The sequence below is a fragment of the Python bivittatus genome, unplaced genomic scaffold (genome assembly GCF_059951505.1).
Source record: "Python bivittatus isolate LINGU-HERP-01145 unplaced genomic scaffold, Pbiv_v1 ctg000310_np1212, whole genome shotgun sequence".
NCBI lineage: Eukaryota > Metazoa > Chordata > Lepidosauria > Squamata > Pythonidae > Python > Python bivittatus.
This window is the reverse complement of record NW_028277054.1, coordinates 2,481,811-2,505,192: the sequence shown is the minus strand read 5'-3', so window position 1 is coordinate 2,505,192 and position 23,382 is coordinate 2,481,811. Positions and strand designations below refer to the sequence as shown.

General features: G+C 46.2%; 2 protein-coding genes across 2 annotated transcripts in view; one reads left to right on the top strand and one right to left on the bottom strand.

Moving 5' to 3' along the window:
- RYR1 (ryanodine receptor 1) overlaps nt 1-9,289 on the top strand; it is a 106,167-nt gene extending 96,878 nt beyond the window's left edge. The window contains exons 90-103 of the mRNA XM_088139821.1: nt 99-178; nt 982-1,174; nt 1,773-1,859; nt 2,234-2,637; nt 3,887-3,929; nt 4,101-4,231; nt 5,099-5,159; nt 6,055-6,201; nt 6,323-6,457; nt 6,585-6,741; nt 7,111-7,175; nt 7,816-7,916; nt 8,591-8,642; nt 9,154-9,289. Coding sequence (XP_087995947.1) covers nt 99-178; nt 982-1,174; nt 1,773-1,859; nt 2,234-2,637; nt 3,887-3,929; nt 4,101-4,231; nt 5,099-5,159; nt 6,055-6,201; nt 6,323-6,457; nt 6,585-6,741; nt 7,111-7,175; nt 7,816-7,916; nt 8,591-8,642; nt 9,154-9,249 — 1,752 coding nt within the window. The 3' untranslated portion in view covers nt 9,250-9,289. The remainder of the gene's footprint in view (nt 1-98; nt 179-981; nt 1,175-1,772; nt 1,860-2,233; nt 2,638-3,886; nt 3,930-4,100; nt 4,232-5,098; nt 5,160-6,054; nt 6,202-6,322; nt 6,458-6,584; nt 6,742-7,110; nt 7,176-7,815; nt 7,917-8,590; nt 8,643-9,153) is intronic.
- The window catches only part of MAP4K1 (mitogen-activated protein kinase kinase kinase kinase 1), a 33,160-nt gene continuing 17,949 nt past the window's right edge, over nt 8,172-23,382 (bottom strand). The window contains exons 15-32 of the mRNA XM_015887669.3: nt 22,276-22,346; nt 22,108-22,146; nt 21,292-21,315; nt 20,934-20,976; nt 20,506-20,674; nt 18,803-18,879; nt 18,246-18,330; nt 17,289-17,365; nt 17,101-17,161; nt 14,967-15,072; nt 14,302-14,360; nt 14,085-14,188; nt 12,878-13,052; nt 12,532-12,600; nt 12,359-12,442; nt 11,876-11,946; nt 11,419-11,474; nt 8,172-11,119 (exon numbers count right to left, since the gene is read on the bottom strand). Coding sequence (XP_015743155.1) covers nt 11,050-11,119; nt 11,419-11,474; nt 11,876-11,946; nt 12,359-12,442; nt 12,532-12,600; nt 12,878-13,052; nt 14,085-14,188; nt 14,302-14,360; nt 14,967-15,072; nt 17,101-17,161; nt 17,289-17,365; nt 18,246-18,330; nt 18,803-18,879; nt 20,506-20,674; nt 20,934-20,976; nt 21,292-21,315; nt 22,108-22,146; nt 22,276-22,346 — 1,440 coding nt within the window. The 3' untranslated portion in view covers nt 8,172-11,049. The remainder of the gene's footprint in view (nt 11,120-11,418; nt 11,475-11,875; nt 11,947-12,358; nt 12,443-12,531; nt 12,601-12,877; nt 13,053-14,084; nt 14,189-14,301; nt 14,361-14,966; nt 15,073-17,100; nt 17,162-17,288; nt 17,366-18,245; nt 18,331-18,802; nt 18,880-20,505; nt 20,675-20,933; nt 20,977-21,291; nt 21,316-22,107; nt 22,147-22,275; nt 22,347-23,382) is intronic.

Here is a 23,382-nt window from a genome sequence, read left to right as displayed (position 1 = left end):
TTGAAATCTTGCAGTATTTTCCTTTCTGGGTCACGTCCCTCCCTTTTGTTTCCTCTCCTGGATCCAGTTCATTGATGGATAGTCTTATGATTCTCCAGGTGGAAGGAGAAGAAGAGGAGGAGCCACACCCGGAACTGGAGAAGATTGAGGAACCCCCTGCAGAGCCAGAAAAAGCTGAGTTGAGTGGCTTGGATGTCTATCTGTGGTTGCAGAGTTCCTGGGTGTTTATCAGAACTCCATCAAAAAAATCACATGGCAGAGGTTTTCATTGCCTAAGAGCATCACAATTTGACTATTTTTAAAACAAGAACGTTCTAGTCTTTATGGTTTCAAAGAGCTGTTTAGAAGTTTGTGGGGCATCTCAGCTGAAACAGTGGCTAAATTAGATTTGCAGTTGCTTCTGGGAAGAGGGATATTTGAACAACCTTCTTAACAGAATCCAGAATGAATTATACAATGTAAGAAGTGGAAATAGGCAGAGTTGCATCAGATGCTTCACGCCCTGGACTTTATCCTTCTTCAGAAATTTACTTAAGGTTCCTTTTAAAGACATGATATAATTGTGGAGAAAATAGATTGGAAGCAACATCATGGTAAGATGTCCAGTTTCTTAAGAAATATCTCCTCCACTGATGGCAGGTGAGAACAGGGTTGGCTTGGAACTGGAACAGCTGCCCAGCTCGTTCCATTTATTTATGTATGTATGTATGTATGTATGTATTATATATCACCCTTTACTAGGATTGATTCTGGGTGATCAGCACAATTAAAATACCAAAACCAATGGCAGAATAAAGCTAGCTGACTAAAACAGAGCAGTCAAGAAAATGTTAGTATCTGAAACCCAAGTACTTGAGAGAATAGAAAGAGGTTGATCTGAAAGAATGCAATGCCGTGAGTATTCTTTTGGTTGGGCACGGTGGCTGGAAAGGGTGGTGCTAATCTGCAACATGGTTTCTGTGCCCTCCCCACCACTTCTAGTGCTGAAAATGGGGAGAAGGCTGCAAAGGAAGAAGAGGAGAAGAAAGAGGAGGAGAAAGAACCCAAGGAGGAAGAGCTACCACCACCAGCCAAGGAGAAGAAAAAGGTGGCTCAGCGGCCAGAGAAGAAAGAGCCTGAGCAGGGATGCTCAGAATTTTGGAATGAGTTGGAGATCCAAAGGGTCAAATTTCTGGTAAAGTCTCTCTGGGGTTGATGTGTGTGTGTGCTGTAGAAGAGAAGGAAACTTAAGATGTCCTCGTGAATTTGATCAGGAGCATCTCAATGAGCATCTTCCTGAGGCACTTGGGTACCATAGTATTTGGGGGATCAGCACCTCTCTAATCTACCATTCCTGATTCTTGGAGAGAAGCCATATTGATGGAATTGGGGCCAAACCAAACCAGGATGTCATAAGATAGTAGCTCTGTCTGATCTAATAATCACTATGAGGGCTCTCTGCCAGTGTTTCTGAGTTGTCCCATTTAATATTGAGACCTAGAATATGGGGTGTAATTAAAAATATGCTATTTCTTTTTGAAGAGATATCACAGTGATGTGATGCAGGGGAGGAATAAGATTAATTGCTCTTAAAGTATGATATACTATAAAACAACAACATAAAAGCAAACAAAAGAAAAAAAAACCAGCAAAGGAGTTAAGATGAGCTTAAACAGGTAAAGCAACTTTATGTTGGACTTGGAAACAGTTTGATTGTAAAACTTTGGGGCTTCATGTTTCTAAAGCAAAACCACCATCACATTACACTTAACCTTATCTTCCCATCCTTTCAGAATTACCTGTCCAGGAATTTCTACAACCTACGCTTCCTTGCCCTCTTCCTGGCCTTTGCCATCAACTTCATCTTGCTTTTCTATAAGGTAAAATATTTGCTGCTTAATGGGAGTTGGCTCTTGGAAGTAGAGAAGCAGGAACACCATTATCAGGGCTTTCAGGTTTTGGATGTAGTTTGGGAAGTGAGTGAGATGGTCCAGAGAAAACAGGAATTTAGTCATTTCTAGCGAAGCATTCTGGGATCCAGAGGAACTGGGCAGTGGAGTCTGTGAAGAGGATGGGGCAGGGAAGAGAGTAGGAATCACCATGGGAGAACAATAGTCATAATGCTCAGAGCAAAGGACCAAAGATGGGGAAAATCCAGGATTGTAGGACTGGGCACTGACTTTTCCTCATTTAGATCCTCATCTTGGTCTCTTTCATCTGAGTTTCTTCGCCTATTATGATTTCAACTTCCTAGGTGTCTGACACACCACCTGGTGAGGAAGAGTTTGAGGGCTCTGGTCTTGAAGGGGATCTGGACACAGGATCTGGGGCAAGCTCCAGCTTTGGTGCAGAAGACAATGGTGGCAACGGGGACGGCAATGGCAACGGGGATGAGGATGATGAAGACAGTGTGGTCTATTACTTCCTAGAGGAGAGCACAGGCTACATGCAGCCAGCCTTACAGTTCCTGTCCATCATCCACACATTGGTAGCTTTCCTCTGTATCATTGGCTACAACTGTCTCAAGGTGCCTCTCGTCATTTTCAAGCGTGAGAAGGAGTTGGCCCGCAAGTTGGAGTTTAGTGGGCTCTATATCACGGAGCAACCAGAGGATGACGACATCAAAGGCCAGTGGGATCGTCTGGTGCTCAACGCCCCGTGAGTACAAGGAGGGGAATGGGTATGGAGGGGCTCATAATTGTCCCCCCACAACCCATGGCAGCACCATTCAATTCTGAGCATATTGTAATTAAATTAAAATTGCAAATGGAGGAAGAGTTACTTATTGGCCTACCTGAACTGTTCTTAGCTGAGTATGGCTGGATGTTGTGCTGTTTCTGTGCCTGGGCTGTTGAGCAGCTCAAAGGTGTTCCTCTAGCTTGAGTCAAAAATGGAAGGGTGGAGAATTTGATGGACAGAACAGGTGGACCATCTGCAATATGGTGGCATGGAGATGGTGACTGGAGAAACAAGTCAGGAGTTGTCAGTTGAGAAGGAGGATGGGAAATCAGAGAAGCAAATGGCAGAGAACATTATATATAGGATAAGATCAGCTGGGTCAGATGATTGTCCTCTATGATCCAGCATTCTGCTCCCAGCGGGGCCAACCATGTTTCTCTGGGAACATGGGAAAGGTTCCATCTGCTTTGGCAGCTAGCATGGAAAAGCACATGTAGCTATTGAGAGCCTTCTCCTCAGTAGCTCAATAGAACAGATGTTATTATAATGAGGACCCTACTAACACTATCCATGTTGATGGCCATTGGTGCATCTTGTAGCAGCAAACAAACAGGTCTACACCAGCTTCCTACATTGTTAATGTTCCTGCTCCAAAACATTGCCAAGCCTTTGTGTTGGCATGATTCAACCTTTTACTCTTTGTAATGTTACTTGATAACTGTCATGACATATTTCACCATCTTACCGCCCTGGTGGGTTCAGCCGCGGCAAAAAACCTACATGAATGTTCATTGTATGGGGATTGGGGGACCCTGCTCATCTGTTCTTCAGAGAACTACAGGCAAGGAATCTGATGACTCTGTGGTTTATCTCTGAGTTCATCATCGTCTTAATATCAGCCAATGTTTAGCTAGAGTTTTATCAAATGGTTTTGTGTAGTAGCTGTGCATTATTTTAGTTGTAAATTGGCTGTTCACCATAATAAAAGTATTCTTATTAGCAGTAGCCGATGCCAGCATCTGTATGAGTTAAAACTCAGCTGAGTGGAAATCAAAGGGGTTTTGAGGGGAAAATGAATTTGCAAGAGGAGGAAGAGGATAGAATGGACATTGCAGAGGGATTAAAAGGGACCCCTAGCAGAACAGAAGGCCTGGATGGATGTGGGAGAAGGTGATTATACTTCTGATGGCTTTTTAAAAATTCTTCCTGTTTTTTCTGTCTCTGCTAGGTCATTCCCAAGCAATTACTGGGACAAGTTCATCAAAAGAAAGGTGAGACGGTCTGCAGGTCCTGGGGTGAGGAAACAAGGGTCTGTGGCCTTCCCAAGGAGGTGGGATGCCCAGGGAGAATCTGATTGGTGCCGAGAGACTAAAAGAATCTAGCTGTATTTCTGCAACTTTAAAATATAATTATGCATAAGTGTTGCTTTTCTACTTCTCCAGGTCCTAGACAAATATGGTGACATCTATGGGCGAGAAAGGATTGCAGAACTTTTGGGGATGGACTTGGCCAGCCTGGAAATCACAGCCCAAAATGAAAAGAAACCGGAGCCAGACAAATCGTTCTTTACTTGGTGAGAGAGAAGGACAAAACAGGAGGGCAGAGGTAGACATGGGGTAGCAGATAATGCTCAGGTTGGCGTTGTCATCGCAACAGGTCGTCAGACAAAGGGAGTATTTTAAGTTGTAATTCGGGGTATTAATATTTCATCAGTATCTGCAAAGCCTTTTCACACATTACACAATACTAGAAGTGGGTCCCCTGCCAAAGGGACTCTCAGGACCATTTGTTAAGGACTTTACTAAAGGACTTCATTAAGACTTTCTTTTTAAAAGGTGCTGATTCAGAGATTACATTTTTGTGTTACTCTAGAGCAGTGTTTCACAACCTTGAGAACTTTTGTGTGGATTTCAACTCCCAGAATTCCCCAGCAAGCCATGCTGACTGAGGAATTCTGGGAGTTGAAGTCCACACTTCTTAAAGTTCCCACGGTTAAGTAACACTGCGCTAGAAGGTAGAAAATGACTGGCTGCAAATGTGAGTCATGAATTCCATTTAAGTTAACCACTTACTGTACCGTGGAAATGTAATCTCTGAATTAGCTCATTTTTTAAAAAAAGAAAGTCTTACTAGTCCTGAACAGTTCAAGTCGATGTAGTAAAAATTATCATTATTTGCACAAAGCAGGACACACGTGGTGACATATGGGTTCTCCTCCCACATTAAATGGCAAAACCTGGAATCTGCCTCTAAAAATACATTTGAAAAGAGACACAGCCATACACGATGGCTGTTTGTGTCACACACCTGTCTGACAAATGTTTGTCCTGTTTGCTGTTTACATCTAAACCGTGTTTAGCTGGCACTTACCAAAATGTGATGTGTGAATCTGCACACAAATATCCACATTGCTTTCTTTTTCCTGCTTTCTCTCTCTCAGGGTTAGTTCCATTGACATTAAGTACAAGATCTGGAAATTTGGAGTCATCTTCACTGATAATGTAAGTGAGAAGGGCAGAGAAATTCACTACTAAAATAAATTGTACTGAATCTCCTTTCATCCGGGAGAAATTCTGTCTCTGTGGTTCCTAAGAGTCAACACCAACTCAATGGTACATCAGCAGCAACATTAACACTTCTCAGTGCCAATTTCTGGAAACTCATCAAACTCATCAAAGTCCTGGACAGTTAGAACCTCACTCATCCCTCCAGTGCCTTTTGGGAGAGGAGATGATGGGTCTAAAACAAGGGATGCAAATTCTCTGTTTAAGCCTGTGGTTCAACTCCTACATCCTTAGTGTTTTCTGAACAAAGTCAGAATTTGCCCTCTAGCATAGCATTTAGACTTCTAAGAATCGTAGGCTTATTTGTTTTTGTAAATTGCAGCCTAGGCTTCAGGGTTGCAATGAAAATGACAGAGACTTTGTGTGGCTCACCTGCTGCCTGTTCCTCTATTTAAAAAGAAAGTAACTCAAATGTCCATATTATCTAAAACCTTAAATAAATGGAGCAGACTAAGTTACACCAAACAAATGAATTGTAATTGATTTAGAAGTTCTGTTGCTGAGTTCAGCAAGGGCATCCACTGGTTCAGATTGATGGTGACTCTAACATAAATGTAATCCAGAAGCCTCTTTTCCTTTGGAATTGGCAACTGAGAAGGAATGTAAATGTTAATCTTTGGGAGCCAGACAAATTTGAGGGTGGGGGGCAGCTATCGATACTTGCAGTGTGGCCATTTTTACGTGCCTGTGATCTGGTTTGTTCGTAGCTTAATGCTAGAGGATATTAGCAATACCTTCCTCTTCCTACTATCAAGGTCCTGAAGGACACATTCACTTGCTCTCCATACAGCCTCCCATACAGCTGTTCTTCTTTCTTTCCCTCCCACTGCAGTCCTTCCTGTATCTCTTCTGGTACATGGTGATGTCCGTCCTTGGCCATTACAACAACTTCTTCTTTGCTTCCCATCTTCTGGACATTGCCATGGGTGTCAAGACACTGCGGACCATCCTGTCCTCTGTCACCCACAATGGCAAACAGGTCAGTTGGGCTGGGGAAGAATCTTGTCCTCTGCTCCATAGTGGCAGGACTGAACCAGAGAAAGCTGTTACTTCCTGCCATTCAACTGACCATCTCCTGCACACGTGCCCTGTTTCCCCAGCTGATGATGACTGTGGGACTGCTGGCAGTGGTGGTCTACCTTTACACTGTGGTCGCCTTCAATTTCTTCCGCAAGTTCTACAACAAGAGCGAGGACGAGGACGAACCTGATATGAAATGTGATGATATGATGACGGTGAGACCGAACTGGGAGACTTCCTAGATTGGCATTCTCCCAGGCATCTGGAGGCACCAGGATGGGGAAGGCTGAGTTCTGACCTGTGTCCTGAGTGTGCCTCCTTTCTACTCTCTTCCTAACACAGTGTTACCTGTTCCACATGTATGTTGGAGTGCGAGCTGGTGGCGGCATTGGTGATGAGATTGAAGATCCGGCAGGGGACGAATATGAGCTTTACCGTGTGATCTTTGATATCACCTTCTTTTTCTTTGTCATTGTCATCTTACTGGCTATCATCCAAGGTGAGATGTGTAGGGCTTTATCCCTTCACAAGTCTCTGCTGTATCAGTATGTCTTTTGTCCACTTCCTTAATTCTAACCAGGATTCTTGGGAACAGAACTGTTTCCTGATGCCAGCAGTGAGCTGTTGGAATGTGTTATATCTTTGAAACAAGGGTGTCTTTAAGCATCTTCACAATGTCTTTTCCACTGACTAAACATGACTAATCATTGTGCCTTTCGCAAAGGGTAGCAGTTTTCAGAAAATGTTCCTTGGCAGTATTCCCAGCTCATGGAGAAGGGTAGCTTCTGCACTGGGGCTCCAACTTGCTTTGCTTAATCTCAGTTTTCTCTTCTCTTTGATTTCTTGACTTCCGTTTCCATTTCCCCAGGTTTGATCATTGATGCTTTTGGGGAGCTGAGAGACCAGCAGGAGCAAGTGAAGGAGGACATGGAGGTATGCTGAGTCGCCTCTCTGTTGCTTTTCTTCCAGCCTTTGTTCCCAGAGAGGCATTGTCCACCTCTTTGTATGGAGCATGCAATACTGACATCTTTAATTGGTAGAATAATGAAATCGCCAATGGATTCATCAGCAGAAAATATCAGTCAGTCCATGAGCAGAAAATGCTGTAGCTAGCAAGTTTGCTAGAATATAAATTTAAGGAGTGCCCAGAGGTGTCTGCAGGATATGGTCAAACAAGTCAGGATGGTGGGCGGTGTGCTGTATTCAAAGTTCTGCGACGCCCATTAAAAATGGACAGAACTTTGACTGCAGCTGTGGCCACCATCTTGACTTTTTTGTGTGGACACCCCTGAGCACCATTTGTTCAGTATCTTATTTTGCTCCTTACCAAGCAACGGGGCAGAATCCTGCCTATCTCCTTTTTCCTTCGTAAGTAAAAAGGGTGTATGGGACTCCTGTGAGCCTCCAGCCCCACAAAACCCTCTCCCAGTGTTGATCTCTCTGTGCAGTGGTGGCAGCCAGTTTGGGTACTGGAAAGAGGAGAAAAGTGGGAAAAGCAGCTTGGGACTGCAGAGAGGAACATGGAAGCAACTTCTGCTTGTTCTTTCTCCACTGTCCTTGTTGTCCCCGACAGACCAAATGTTTCATCTGTGGACTTGGCAGTGATTATTTTGACACGACACCCCACGGCTTTGAGACCCACACGCTGGAGGAGCATAACCTGGCAAATTACATGTAAGCGAGGGATGTGGGGTGGGGGGGAGAAGGCAATGGCCAGGATCTTCCTGGTCTTCATTCTATAGCTCTGAAGATTTCAGGAATGAGGAAACTATTCATGCATAGACACTGAGAGGCAGGTCCTTACTAAACCATGTGGGAAGGTGGTCTAGCACCAAGATGTCCACTTGGCCGATGTCAGCCCTTTGAGGTGGTCCAGACCAGGAAACCAAAGTTATTAATGCAAATACTACTTTTATTATAAGGTTACAGTAACAAAATCTCGCAAGTCTGAATGCGCCTTTCCCCTCCTGCCTTTACGTTCAAGAGAACTAGGGATGGTCAGGTCTGAAACACTTTGGACTCTGATTTCTCTCATCTGACCATTGTCTTGGTCGCGGCTTTTCTTCCTGTTCCTCACACGTCATTCTCACAGCCCATTTCAGCCCATTAGGAGAGCCACAAGTCGAATTGCAGGAAGGGTGCTAAGAGGGGGGACTTCCTCTCCCCCACCCCTCTTAATTTCTCTGCTTCCTAAAAGGTGACGTTGCCTATCCCCTTGCTGGAGTTCCTCTGGATACAGCCCACGTTTCTCTGAATCTGCAGATACGCCGCAGATGCTTGGCATGATTCCTTTCTTTACCTTGCAAAGGTTTCCACGTCATACCTTTCCAACTTTCTCCCCCTTGTAGGTTCTTCCTGATGTATCTCATCAACAAGGATGAAACGGAGCACACTGGCCAGGTGAGAGGGCATCCTGTTGGTGCCCAAGGAAGGGAGGGGAGGGAAGTTAAAACTTAATATTGTTTTGACTGATTTTTCTCCTTGTTAAATTATTTGCTTTAATAACATGTTTCTTTTTTCATTTTTTTTCTTTTTCCTTTTCTTTCCTTCCACATGGTTTGAGGAACAATGACAGATAATAGTATACTAATGCCAAAATGAATGTTTAGAGCTTTATAGACCTTTTCAGTTATTTCTTAAGATGATACCACGAACCTAGTTCTATACATTGCATTCAATCATTCCTTCATTCATTAAATAATTAATTTTAAATGTTAGGATAATTACAAATCCTTTGCTTATCTACTGCTATCTTCTTCTGCATCCACTATGTCTTTTTCCACTTTTTTTTCCTTTTACGTAGCTCTTTCTTCTGTAAATGTTTTTTTAAAAATTAAATTATTAATTAATTTTTTTAAAAAGTGAGGACGCCCTCCTTTACCAGCAGATTCCTGTGTTTTCCCCTTTGCAGGAGTCCTACGTCTGGAAAATGTACCAAGAGCGCTGCTGGGATTTCTTCCCTGCTGGCGACTGTTTCCGCAAGCAATATGAAGACCAGCTCAGCTAGAGGCTTCCCTGGGCTAAACAGGAGGCAAGGCAGCTGCCCTGAGTCCGCCCCCCTTGCCCCCTTCTTTCAGCCCTAAAGAAGGGGGGGCAGCAGCAAAGCAGAGTGGGACACCCTGGCTGAGTCTCCCTTTTTAAGCTTTGGGAGAGCTGCCTCATTCCCCCCCCTCCCCGGCATCATCAGCCTCACCATGGGGCCTCTTGCTGTCAAGCCCCCTCTCCTTGGTTGAAGAAGTGGGTATTCTGCCCCCTGGAGAAATGCTCGGAGGGTCCCGGGCTGCTTGAACTAAGCGAGCCTCCCACTTGGCCAGTAACTCTTCCCAGCTCTTTCTGGTTCCCTGGGGGGGGTCCATGCAATAGCTTCCTTCCCAGGTTAAAGCCCCCCCACCAGTTTCAAGTGCCTTTTATTGGCCCGTACCCCGGGAGAGGGGAGGGTCTACAAACGGGGAAAGAGTAAAATACTCTTTCAGACCAACCAGAAGATTGGAGCGAATTTGCTCCTGATTTCTGTCACCCAGCATAGTGGGGTGGCAGAGGAAGGCAAAGAGATGCTGGTCTTCTAGTCCAGGTCCCCAAGAAGGAGAATGCAGCCCCCTCCCTCCCCACTCCCCCCCGACTTCAATGACTCTTGCAATTAGTCCTCCCCTTAAGCTCCACCTCATTTGTGAAGCTTATAATTTGTTTGGTGGGGGCCTTCTCTTGCACCAGTGGCTCCATCTGGAATTGAGAAGGCACCAGAAACCCCACCCAATTTACCCAGATCTGTGTGTGCATTGGGGCTGGGGGGAGCAAGGGGCCCCAGCTCAGGAGGCTGCATTGCCCTTCGGGGATCCGCAGCCCCTTAAGCTGCTGCACAAAATTGCCCTTTGCTGCCCCTGATTGAACTACCGGCACCCTGAACCTTTGAAGCCAGGTCTGTTGTGGAGATGCAAACCCCTCTGTTGTTCTCCCGTCCCTCGAGTCCAGCTTGGTTCTCTGCCAATAAAACCATAGACTGCTGCAACCACTGAGTCGGCATTATCCTTCGCAGAGCCAATGAACGAGACGCTATTGCTCTTCCCCACTGCAGTTCATTCTGGATTTTCAATAGTCTGCTTTTGGATCGCCGTACATTTTATTGGTATCGGTCTGCTGCAGGTAGGAAGCTAGTAACAAACACCAGCTTGGGTTATCACATTACACTAAGCCATCGTGGCTTGGGCGAATATAGCCACCCTGGTTTTGTAAGCCGTGAGCAGGTGAATCTTGGCTGAGAAGAGATCTGAACAGTTCTGTTCCATAAGCTTCAGACCAGCCTGGGGCTGCCCTCTTCCAGCCCCCCTACTCAGGCAGTGTTGGAGTCCTCCCTGTATCCGACGCTTTGGTTGCACAAGAACCGATCCAACAGCAGGAGCTCCAGCCAGACACAGCTTAGCCACATCACTGGACACTGCTCTTTGGTATATTAACATATACACACATGCACACAGAGGTATATCTATCAGAGGAGAGAGCACATATGTGAAAGGAAAAACTGAACATGCTGTTTACTGAGGCTGAATTGTATCTAAGGAGAAGCATAAAACCAGGGCACTGGTGTCTCTTGGTGCTTCTGGTTGAAGCTGCTGAGGTTGGCCAAAGAGGTTAGCTGGGCAGATGGGGGATTTTCCACTTCCAGCCCTGTCTTGCCAGCTTCCAGGACAGCACTGAGGTGTCTGACAGATTTGAGTCCCCTTCCCTGTCACTTGCTATTCTTCGAGGAATCAGTTCCAGAAGGCAGGAAACAGCAGGTCTGAGCAACCAGCAGGTCGAGGTTAGACCACCATCATTCCGGCACGTAGAGGTTGCTGGTGGAATTTGGATCGTCCACTGGCCGTGTCTCTAATACAATGGTGCTGGCAAGGAAGGAGAAGGGAAAGAAAAAAAATCAGCTGGGGACCTGGGAGGAGGCTGTTCTGTGGTTGCAGGATGGCCATGCTAGATGAGAATGCTGGGAACAATAGCCCCAACACAGCCAAAGGCTACAGGTTGAAAAAGGTGGTCTCAAAGAGCCAACGAAAAGAAGCCCCACTCATTTAGTACAGGACCCATGCAAGGAAGCTAGGAGGAGCAGCCAACTTCTGAAGGCCACAAGGGGGTGCGGAAAGTTGCATGGATGGTAGAAGGACAGAGATGAAGTAGAAGGTCTTCAAACCTGGAGGCTCCCAGTAGGCGGAAGGTCCACCGTTGATCCTGCAGCTCCTGTGCTACCTGAGAAGAAGCATCAGATCAGGATGAATGGTTACTTGATGCCTCTAAATGGAGGCAAGCTGAGCCTCCAACTAGGAATTGTTGGACTTCTACCTACAGATCAGCAATGAGATGAGTAGGATGCTCTCACTGTTGGCAGGATTAATACCTCCTTTCCCCCCATCTCTGGGGGAAAAAAATAGCAAAGGGGCAAAGACCATAGCATCTCACTGCTGACCAAAGACGGAATACTACAAAGGGGAGAAAGGGTTAGGAATGCCTCAAAGTCTTAGCCTTAGAAAATACCCACAAAATAAGGGGAGAAGAAAACATCTTAGGCTCTTCTCCTACCACCATCTTTGGCATGAAATCTCCAGAAGACTGACCACACCACGCTGGAAACACAACCACTCTCTCTTTACCTGCCCTGATCCAAGTGGCCGCGTCTGTACACCATGGCGCCAAAATGCATGCACGCAGTTCTGCACCAGTGCTGGAGACAAAAGAAGCAAGTTCAGGGTCCACCACCACGAGCTACTCTCCATTTCATAAAAGCCTCCCAGGCACTGGAGAAGCCTCCCCGCAAAGTGGAATGGGAGATGAATTCTTCAAAAGTGGTCTAGCATTCCTCAAACTAAAAGGAGACCCAACCTTAACCCACAGCAAGATCGATCCCATCTCTCCATACTCCTGTCGGATGAGCCAGCAAGCTTGCCACAAGCACCATCGCAACCAGAGAACCACAGGCAGCATTTGTCAGGCAAGAAAGTTAGATCTCTTTCTCCATCAGAGTTGGAGATATCAACCTGTACTTCCTCTAAGACCTGAAAGGAGCTTCAGATGAGGGAGAGGATGCAAGCTGGAAGAGGAGAAAATGCTGAGCAGGGTGGAGAAAAGGGACTCACCAACTGACTCCACTGCTACGTCAAAGGTGAGTTTTGGTGGGGATTCAAGCAGTGCCCCTTGGGGGCTGACAAACTGGATGCTTCCTGAGAAACAAGCCAAAAGTGCGTTGGCCCAGCAGGAACTGCCCTCCTCTCAGTACTGACAAACCAAAAGCCACCTCACTCCTACTTACTGTCCATCAGAACCATCACCATCTTGTTATCCAACTGAGTCACCTGGACAAAGCCAGAGCAGGAAAGTTCTGTGGACAAACAGATTAATTGTTCAGAACTATGGCTTGGTATTAATTTAAACTCTACTTTTAATCCTAAAGGGCTCCAGCTGGCAGATCATCAGCCTAGTGGAGAAGGTGACCTTTTGAGTAGACAAAGAGGAAATGAGCTGGTATGACTTTTCTACTAAAAGGTGGTCGAAAGTATGTTCTACCTTATTATTGTCCATCTTGTAATTATAGTCTTTAATGAAATTACTTAGGGGAAAAAAAAAAAAAGAGATCAGCATGTTTCCAGGACACTCACCCAGTTTGTCGCTGATAAACCAGGAAGTTAGGGAATTAAGGTTAATGACTTGGAACTGCACGGCCTGTCCTGGTGGGCCCTTGCTCACACCAATGCAGACCACCGGATATTCCTCGTCAGGAGTCATCAGCATCTCAAAGACGGGCAGCAACGAAGGCAGGGGGAAATCAAAGTACTAACAAAAGAGGAAAACAGAAGGATTTCCTGAATGGGTTTGATGCATTCTCTCCTCCACAGTGCCATCTACGCCAAGGGGAGTACCCTGTACTAATGGCCATCTGTCAGCCCTTCAAGGTAGACCAGACTAGGAAACCAAAGTCATCCAGACTAATGTTTTTATTATAGAATTACTGTAGCAGAATCTTGCAAGTCTGAATGCACTTTCCCCATCCCTCTCTTTAGGAGAACTAGGGAGGGTCTTGTTTGAGATGCTTTCTCCGATTATAGTTCTGGTCTGGTTTCTTTGACCTGTCTTGGTAGGGGCTCTTCCTCCTGTCCCTCAAGGTTATTCCTTCTGTCCATTACATCATCACTGCTCCATGCCTATGAACAACTGCCTGTGGCAGTAATTAAGCACCAGGTATTTGTTCCACTGGTGGAAAGCAATCTGCAAGAAAACCAAAGCCAACATTCGCAGTCTTGGGCAGTGAGAAATAAAACCAAAGCCTCCACTTGAAGAGGAAGCATATTCAAGCACAGGAGGTGAATCATGCTGCTGTTGATTCTCTGCACTGGGAATTCTGGTCCTTCACAGAGGCCCAAGATGTTGACCCATGCATGCATTTTTGCCCTGGGGAAAACACCCAGCTTGGTGGCAAGGGCCAAAATGCTAGAAAGCCCTCCTTGAAGGTGGTCTATCCTTACTGTAAAATTCAACCTAGCCAAGTATCAAAACAGAGCAGTTATCCGCCAGAATGAATAAATGTCTGGTGTTGGAAGACTGGGAAACCCTGGGACCCAAAAACAGTTTCAATAATAAATCGGCGAGAGACATTCAGAGGGAATGCCCAGGGTGGAGCAGAGGTGTTCTCTGCTGCTTGGCACCAACCTATGTCTGCCTTGGCATGGCACCCAATGCACTAAATTACAAGCAACGTGGCCTAGCCAACTTGGCTATAAAACACACCGCTTGGCTGTCTCTTCCTTGGGATGCCCACCTTGATCGTGGCAAAAAGATGCTTCGTCTGGCAGAAGGGGCAGCTCTTACCTTGACCAGCATGAATTTCTGCATGGGTTCATACCATTGCAGCAGTACCACCCCCGCCTCCAACGCTCCACAGAGAAAGTGGCAACTGTTCTGGGTGTTCCTGGCTGCAAGGAAAGGGGAACATGCTGTATTTGATGCTACACAGGGCACCAAGCGGAAGAGGGGAAGTGCCAGCCACAGTGACCATCACTGTCCCTAGGATGGGCGTTCAAAGCACCTGTGCAACATTTCTGGCATCCTTTAGTGTCAGGAATCTTGGTGGTGATGACATTTTTCCTAGAGGGAAGGAAGAAAGGAAAAGATCAGATGATTGTGGGAGGGGAGCATGATTGCTTTTTAGACTTGTCCTATCATTCTGTGAGCTCTGGTCCATTCGGTACTTTAGAGGACACAGCACTGTCAGTTTAAGATGAACAAAGCTGAAGAAGCTTATTGAGAATATGGTGGCCTTCTCCCATGGATCCAGAACCATACTGAGTTTTTCTTCTTTTTTGCATCCATCCTTTTTTCTCTTAAAACCTTTCAGTCTCCCTAAGTCCAGCTCCATCCACAAGGAAACATATGGTTCACTTCCATCTTCCTCTTTTTACCATCCCCCAAAGCATAAGTTAAGGTTGACTTTCTTTGTTTCATAACCCCACAGAGTTGCCCACATTTTCCCCACTGACTTCTTAATTGCAAACTCTCCCCTTGCCTGCAGAAATCTAGTAGGGATAAGTTCTTCTAAGTAAGAGTGAGAAAACAACCTGTTGAACATTCTGCCAGTCAGGCTCCTGCTAAAGACCTCTGCCATACAAAGAGATTGACAATTCTCAAATCTTCATGAATGCTGAAGAATTAAGGAAGTGGTAAGAAAACACATCTTTCTAGTGAAGGGATTACCTGGGCAATAGCCTGTGGGGGGAAAGGGATACCACAAGGCGTTGGTCCCTCTTGCTCTGCTCATGCAGACCCAGTAAATTGTGGGAGAAGAGCTGGGGAGCCTTGCCTGAACAGAAGGGAAAAGAAAATGGATCAGGGTTAATTGGCTATACTGGGCATTAACTATCAGGGATTCTGTTCAGGTTCTTTGCAAGATTAGTCGGTCTGTATTTGCAGGAGGCCACTATAGGGAAAAGGAGCTGCCACAGGAACCTTTTAAAGTCCTTAGTAATGCATGCTGAGGCTGTTTTACTAGAACTCCACTCTGTCCTTCAAATCCTCTTTGCCCGTTCTCACTCGCGGGTACTGATTTTTATTTCAATTGCTTACGCTCTTTCAATTACTGCTTTCTCAGGGTGGCTTTTAAAATGTAAGGTGAAAAGGCAAAAAAATACAAAGAATAAAAAGAGGAAACTGTAGTTTAACAGCAGCTAGGTCTCCAGATATTAGCAGGCTGCTCAAATTATTACCACTTCCTGAATTTTGCAGATAAAAATGTTGTTAAAAGGCCAAGAACATAAAAAAAACCACTATAATCAGTTAGCAATCTACCCAATGAAAACTCTACGCTCAGTAATTTAATTGGAACTGCATATTTCTTTGCAGGAAGAAGGGTGTTTTTTTTGTCTTGTTTTGTTTTTTAGTATAGAGCACTGTTTCTCAAACTTGGCCACTTTAAGATGTGAAGACTTCAACTTCCAGAATTCATGCTGGCTGGGGAATTCTGGGAGTTGAAGTCCACACGTTTTAAAGTGGCCAAGATTGAGAAACATGGGCATAGGGGGAAAAAAACCTCAATAGAATTCGAGCTTTTGTGGCTTTTTAAACCAAATTTTCATCGCTCATGGGGATTCCACGCCTTCCTCTCTTGTTTTCAACAAAAGGTTAGAGAAATATTTGCTGAATTTTTTTGACCCTTAAAATGTGCTAGAGCAGCGTTCCTCAACCTTCACAACTTTAAGATATGTGGACTTCACCTCCCAGAATTCCCCAGCCAGCCATGAGGAACACTGTGCTAGAGCTTAAAATGTGCTGAGAATGTTTTCTTTCTTTCTTTTTTAATTAGATCCCTAATTAAAACTGATTGTTCCTACAGGGGCAAAGGAGCCTTTGTTATTTTCAGCCCCAACCCCTTCTTGTCCATCTATATCATTTATCTGGAAAGGGGCCTGGGGGTGGGTGTGTGCAAAGTATGGTCAAGAAAGTCAGGTTGGCAGCCAAAGTGTGATTGAAGCTCTGTTTTTATGTGCGGAGTTGTGATTGCACCCTTGTGGTTGCCGTCTTGACTTTTTGGACCATGCCATGTGGATGCCCCTGAAGAGGCCTGCAACATGGGTCATGACTCTCACCAAATGACATGAATTAGATGCTTCTCTGCATATCCCAATTTTAATTGTATCTCCATGAGGATTACAGGCAGTTGGGAAGGATCAACGTGGCCTGGGGAGAGCAGCACCCAGTTCAACAGGCAAACAAGAAGTTGCAATAAAAAGCACAGGGCAGGGCAGAAAAGGCATCTGCCACCCTGGCTGGGGAAATTAGAACTGCTGGTCATGATGGCTGGAGCTTATGGGAATTGTAGTCAGCATATCTGGGTGGTGTTGGGTTGGGGACGTCGGGGGTTCATTTCTTCCAGCCTTGATTTCAAAAATTTCAATATGGGCAAAAGGTTTGAGACCTAAAGATCTACAGGTGAAAGGTATATCTATCCACCATCGTTCTGGTTTCTGCAGAAAGCACATGTTATTGCTTCTTCATGTCCACAAAGTCTTATTTTTCTCTGCTGCACCACGCATGCACTTTTCTCTTGAGGCCTCCAAAATCCAGCTTTCTACTTTCTTCACTTCCTCCCTGCTTCAGAATGGCTGGGTTCCAACAACAGACACACTCAGATCAATTAAGATCTAGCAGCAGCATTTACAGAACATGGTCAGTGTCAACCCTGGCCAGTGTTTTTGGGGTTTACCTGGTTGTCCGAATCTACTGTGTTTGCTTAGGGTATGCTTCAACACATTGCAAACCCAGAAGATAGGCTGCTTCCCTAACCAGGTTAAGTGCGTGTTGCATGAACACAACTCCTGGGTGACCAACTTACCAGAAAGCGACATGAGAACATTTCCTATGCAGTAAACCCACGTTGTTCGGCTGTGATAGAGCTTGAGAAAGGGAAGGGGACAAAACAGAAGGAAAGGATGACATTCATCAAAGCAGGCCAGAACATGAATTCTCTGTCCTCTCTCCCTTCTGTCTTTCAGACCCATTCCTGCCCTCTGTCAGTCTCACCAGCTCTAGAGCAGGTTCTGCCTCACTCCGGTTCAGAGCAAAGATTCCTTCTTCAGCACCCAGAATTAAATGCGACTCTGCAGAGTAGGGAGGAAATTCAAGGGTAGGGAGGGCCACCATGATTGATTGATTATGTGCCATCAAGTTGGTGTCCACTCTTAGCGACCACATAGATCAGCGTTTCTCAACCTTGGCAAGTTTAAGACATGTGGACTTCAACTCCCAGAATTCCCCAGCCAGCATGGCTGGTTAATTCTGGGAGTTGAAGTCCACACGTCTTAAACTTGCCAAGGTTGAGAAACTCTGACATAGATAGATTCTCTCCATGACCATCTGTCCCTAACTTGGACCATCAGGTCTTCCAAAGGTTCAGATGGCCACCAGCAACACATGTTTTGTGTTCGCCACCCAGAATCACTTAGGCAAGATGATTGGCTGTATATATCAAATGCAATTAATTAAGTAATCAATAGTGAAATAAAATGTTTGCCAAAGGCAAAACACTGGCAATAAATAAAGGGCACCCATACAAAATCGTTATTCTAAAACCCTCATAAGAAACCTACGAAGACAGCCACCTTGGATGGGATGAGACTGTGAAGAGTACAAAAGACGTGTCCCGTCAACCTTTCTAGGGAGGCCATGTCAGAGCTGGGGTGACAACCCTGCCCCGTAATAGCCACCCATGAGATGGTCAGAAGAGCCAGCCCCAGGTGGGGGAGCCATCCTGTGGCTCGGTTCCAAACATGATGGCCATTTCCAGATTGTTTCTGGAAGGCAGCCTAACGGGGAGTGCCCTGCAGTGCCCCAGCAGGAGCAGATTGCCGCCCTCTTCTGCTGGAGATGCTTGGAGAAGAGAACCATCACCTGGACTGGATTCTGCTCAGGTCTGCAGAATGACCCAAGGCTGTCCTGCCCCGCCCACCCGTTCTTCTCCCAATTCTGCTCCAGCCATACCGTTTGTATTTGGATGGGTCCAAGCGGTGGCCGAGGTGAGGTGCAAGGGGCACTCGTTGAACACTTTCTTGAAGAGGGTCCTGTCCTGAAGAGGAGAAGCAGGCAACAGCCATCCATGAAAGACAACACCTGGGAGAAGCACGTGAGCATCCGGGCCCTTGGATGACCTCTCTCACCTCCTGGAGGTACCCCTTCCCCTTTTAATTTCACCCTAATAATTCCCATACAGATTAGAAATAACCTTCTGGGGAGCCAGGGAGAGGGAAGGGGAGAACGACGTCCACCTCTGTCGTGTTTTCTGGAAGGAGATTCTTTGTGAATTGTCTGGCGTCCGTGCTGCATTTTGGTTCCAAGGAAAGTGCAAGCTATTCTCTTCCTAGCAGGCTCGTTTTTTAAAAAAAGAGTTGCAGGCCATTCCCTTTCTGGGTTTATGAACATGGCTGTTGGAGAAGTCAAGGAGCAAAGGGAAGTGTCCTCCCTATTTTAATTTGAGGGTGGGCAGTGGGCTGTTTTGGACAAGAGCAGATTAGCCAAATATGGAGGGTGAGCATACTTACCGGTTTCTGTTTCCTCTCTGGCTTCGGAGGAAGGCTGGGTGGCATGTCATCCGGGGGATCTGATCGCAGTTCTGGGACTGCAGGGGAGCAAGGTAACAATCAGCCTCCCACCCCACCAAGTCCTATTCCAAGGATATTGCCCTCCAGCTGTCAGCCCAGGATAAAGATCTTTCCTTTCCTTTCCTTTCCTTTCCTTTCCTTTCCTTTCCTTTCCTTTCCTTTCCTTTCCTTTCCTTTCCTTTCCTTTCCTTTCCTTTCCTCTTTCCTCTTTCCTCTTTCCTCTTTCCTCTTTCCTCTTTCCTCTTTCCTTGTTCCCAGGAATGAAAATACCTGTTCCAAGGTATTTTTCCTCTATTCTATAGAATAGTCTGGAGGGGAACAGGAGGGCATCAGAAGCAGGGGAGGAAAGGGAGAATTTCTGATTTTTTCTAAGAGACCAGCCAGTCTCCCCATCGGATACCCTACAGCATCAGATGTGTGGGTCTACAGCTTCCAGAATTCCCAGCCTATACACTGTAACCCTCACCATCCCCAGCTGGAGGGCTGTGAATGGGGGAAGGCTGTTGTAATTGCTGGTGGCCACAAGTGAGGTTGGGTCAAGCAGCTTAAGGAAAAATTACAGTGTCAATATAGTATTTTTGGGAGTGTTCAATGTGCTGCACATCCATTGCCCAGAGGGGCAAACCTAGACTTGAATGTTGACTTTCCCAACATGGTTTGGCTTTCCCAGATAGGACTGAAATCCAGCTTGATGAAATATAGTAAGATGAATTTGGTGATACTCTAATTGAAATGGATATATTACCCTTGTGGGAAAGCGTTTGCAAGGATCAGGTTTCAGCTACTGGCAGCTTCTGTTCCGGAGGCTGGATATGGAAGCAGTTTAGGGTCCGCGGACACGACTCAGCTGAGAATTCAATACGTCATTTGATCATCCTCATTCTGAACAAATATCAGCTAGAGGCCCTTCTCCTTTTTTAAATTAGGGATGCAGCTGGGCAGATCTTCAGATGGACAATTTTCTCAAAAAGTGGTGCTGGCTGTAGGTTTGTAGCCCTGATCTTTTAGGCTGATCTAGCATGCAAGGGACATTTTAATCTGCAGCTCATTTAAATGAGCATGTCCAGCCTACAAACTGCGTTTGGCTAAAGGCGGAAGCATGTGTGACCAGCACCCAGCCCTGCAAGAGACAATATGATCCTCCCCATATTTCAGCTGCGAAGAGGGCAACTCTACTTCTGATGTGTTATTTCCTGTGCCATCCCATGGCAAGCCCTGATCTTTTAGGCTGATCTAGCATGCAAGGGACATTTTAATCTGCAGCTCATTTAAACAGGCTAAACTTTGGGGCAGCCTTAACTCACTGATGTGGTGCTGCTGGCTGGAGATGTTGGGTGTTATAGTCCAATAGATCTAGAGGGCATCAGATTGAAGAAAGCTGCTTTAAGTCCAGAAGTCCAAACCAAACCACTGGTGCTTCAAAAGACGTTGGCGTTTGACATCTAGCTTTCTAGAAGTGCCAATGGGCTGGGAGATCAGGAAAGAGCCGCTAATGAACAAAAACAATTTCACCCTTCCTTCTCTGGTGTTGCACCCTGGAAAATTCCTTCAACATGGCTAGGATTTGCATTTGAAGCGCGTCTGGAAGCGTCTCCTTCCTTCTCTTTACTCCTGTGCCTCCATTTTCTTGGGGAATTGCATACCTGATTTGGCGGTGAGCTGAGAGGCTTGGGCTCTCCTCAGGTTACTTTTTGGAGAGGTCCAACCCATGACAGGTCCACTGGAGCACCGTCCTCGTATTAGGGATGTGGCAGGAAAGTGGTCATAGGATCGATCCACCGCAGTTTCATCTGATGGGAGCCAAAGTTTGGGCTGCAAGGAGAGAAACCAGCGGGCATGCAATTCATTTGTCAGCAGGAAAAGCAAGCCTGCACTAAGGGTGGCCCAGTGGCAGCCTGTGGGCTAAATCCGCCCCACCCATGGAAGAGTGTGAATAGGAGAAGCAATGCTCTGGACCCTGGCTACTCACTGCCCCTTTTCCTTTGGAAGGACCGGACTCGTCTTAGTGTATCTCCACCCGCAAGAACAGAGGGGAGGATTTCTACTTACTTTGCTCCCACAGACGGCTTACCTTGGGAGGTAGTGGGGGTGGGAGGCCAGAAGGCAGAGTGTCCCTGGAAGGAAGGATAAATGACCAGGTTCAAAAACAGAGGGGGGGTTGTTGCCTGTTTTCTCCCCCCTCCCCCCCAATAAATTGTTCCAACAAGACATCTCATTATAGTCCCCTGTGAAAAGCCACCGCAGGTCTCACCCAGCCACTCCTGGGGAGCTGAGTCCCCTCCAAGCAGGACGGAAAATGAAGATTTATTAGTCAAAGGGACCAGCTCCTTGTTGGATCCTGAGAACAATCTCTTCCCAACCTTTGGCTGAATGACCGCGTGGACCGGTTATATCATTTTATATTTTAAAATTCTAGGAGAAATCGTTACCTGATTAGGTCTGTTCTGCTGGGGCTGGAAGGAAGAGGAGAAAACAAAGGTAAGGGGGGGATTTAGGGGAGCAAGAACGACCAAGTGGGGTTACACGCCGGGAGTTCAGCTGCCCTTGAGACCCCCCACCCCCTCACCGTTTTTATGAGCCCTTTGCTGCAGTTTGGCCATTGTAAAACCCTGTGGTTTTACAGTAAAAACATCCGCCATCGAGAATCGTTCGGGATCGCAGCAAATCACCTCCACTGTCATCACCATCATCCAAATGCTGTTTCTTTGTTTATTCAACCTGCGGCCAAGCCACAGATCCCAGGCCAGGATCCAGGAAGCAAACAACCATCAGGGAGGTCTTTTAACGCAAGGATTAGAGGTGAGGCACAGAATCTACGCTAGGATCCCCCAGCCTTTATAGTGGGTTTCGTGTGAATGTTTCGAATCTCTTCTGGGGTTTTGCCATCCGGACTGAGCTGTTGTTAATGAGATAAGCTACTCACAACTCCCCTCTCCTTTCTGATCCGGCCTAGGGTCAGGGATGTCCACAGGGGGTGGTCAAAAAAGTCAAGTTGGTGGCCCCAAGGTGCGATCAAAGCTCTGCCTGTTTTTTAAGACCACTTTCTTTTCTTGGACTCTCACCAAGCACTAAGCCCTTGAAACACGCCTATCTGCGTGTCTGGGGTAAGTTCGTCGACGTGCGCGAGTGTATCCGTATGAGGAAGTTTATTGTATGTTTGCTGATTTAGAGAAAGTGCACAATTAAATAAACAAGCTTGAATGGCGGAATTATAACAATCTGTAAGCAATTATGACATTACTTACATATCCACATCATCATAATCGGAGTCTGCTGTATCCTTCCTGCAAAGGTCAGGAAAACAAATCGGGCTGAGTTGCAATTTAATGCCATGCAGGAAAATTCGACTTTCTTTCAGGTCCAGGCAGCAACTAAGGGAGCTGCTCACCCAGGCCCCTTCCTAGCCCCCTCACCTGCTGCTGAGTTCAGAATCATAGAGAGTGTTGTCTGTAACAGAATTGTAGCCTGGGTCCAACGTGATCTCCTGCGGAAGAAAGCAGAGACTTTGAGGTTCCAGGCTTTACAAGTCCACCAACCTAAAGGAAGAGATGTGTCTCCGGCAGGATTAGGAGCCAAATTCCCCAACAGCCAGCCCAGTGCTATCTGGGAGTGAGAATCCAGCTCATCCAGAGGCCCCCGGTTGGCAACGGTTGCCCTACAGTTTGGTAGTGCTCTCTAGATAAAGCCAGCCTGGAAAATGGGCTAACAGTTCTTCAAGCTTTCAGAATTGGAGTGGGAATGAGTAGACGTTTAGCCGATCTGGATGGGTTATGTGATCCCAGCAACAAGGTGTGCTAGAGATTGCTAATGCAGACTTCTCGGTCCCTCTGCTAAATTATAATTCCCAGCATTCTTTGGAGAAAGCCCTGAGACAACAAGTTTGTATTGGGCATAGATCTGTGCCCATTATTTGTGTTTACCTCTTTATTTATTTACTAGATTTCTAGGCCATCCAGTTCCAACGACTCTAGCCGTTGCATTGCATTTCAAACTCCTTATCCTCAAATGCATCCCGCTTTTGCTGTGGATGAAGGGAGCAAGAAGGAGCATGGGAAAAGACGTGAACTATTGGGGAAGGATATTTTTCAAGGCCCTTTGGCCAGTCTTGGTTAGGCCTGGGAATCTGAGGTTCCCCATTGCTAATCTATAAGCTGGTCAAAAGACCCTTCTGCCACGATGCAAAGATACATAGTGTTGTCTTCCTCCAACAACATTTTTTAACCCAGGTACGCCAGGTTCAGTTCTGAGTGTGAACGTGACCTCCACCCAACCAGCTAACCATTACTAGCAAGAATACCAGCCACAGAGGGAGAGAACCATAACATTGGAATGGCACCTCTTTAGGAACAACTCTTCCATGGATGCCACTAAAGAAGGCGAAAAGAAGGGTCGGTTGTGAGACCCTAGTCCAGTGAGTCTGTGTGGGTGCCCAGAGTGGGGGACAAAGAGATTAAGGGTAGGACCCAGACCTTGAGGAGGACAAAGAGAGGACACCTTTCTCTCTCAAGTGGAAGAGCAGA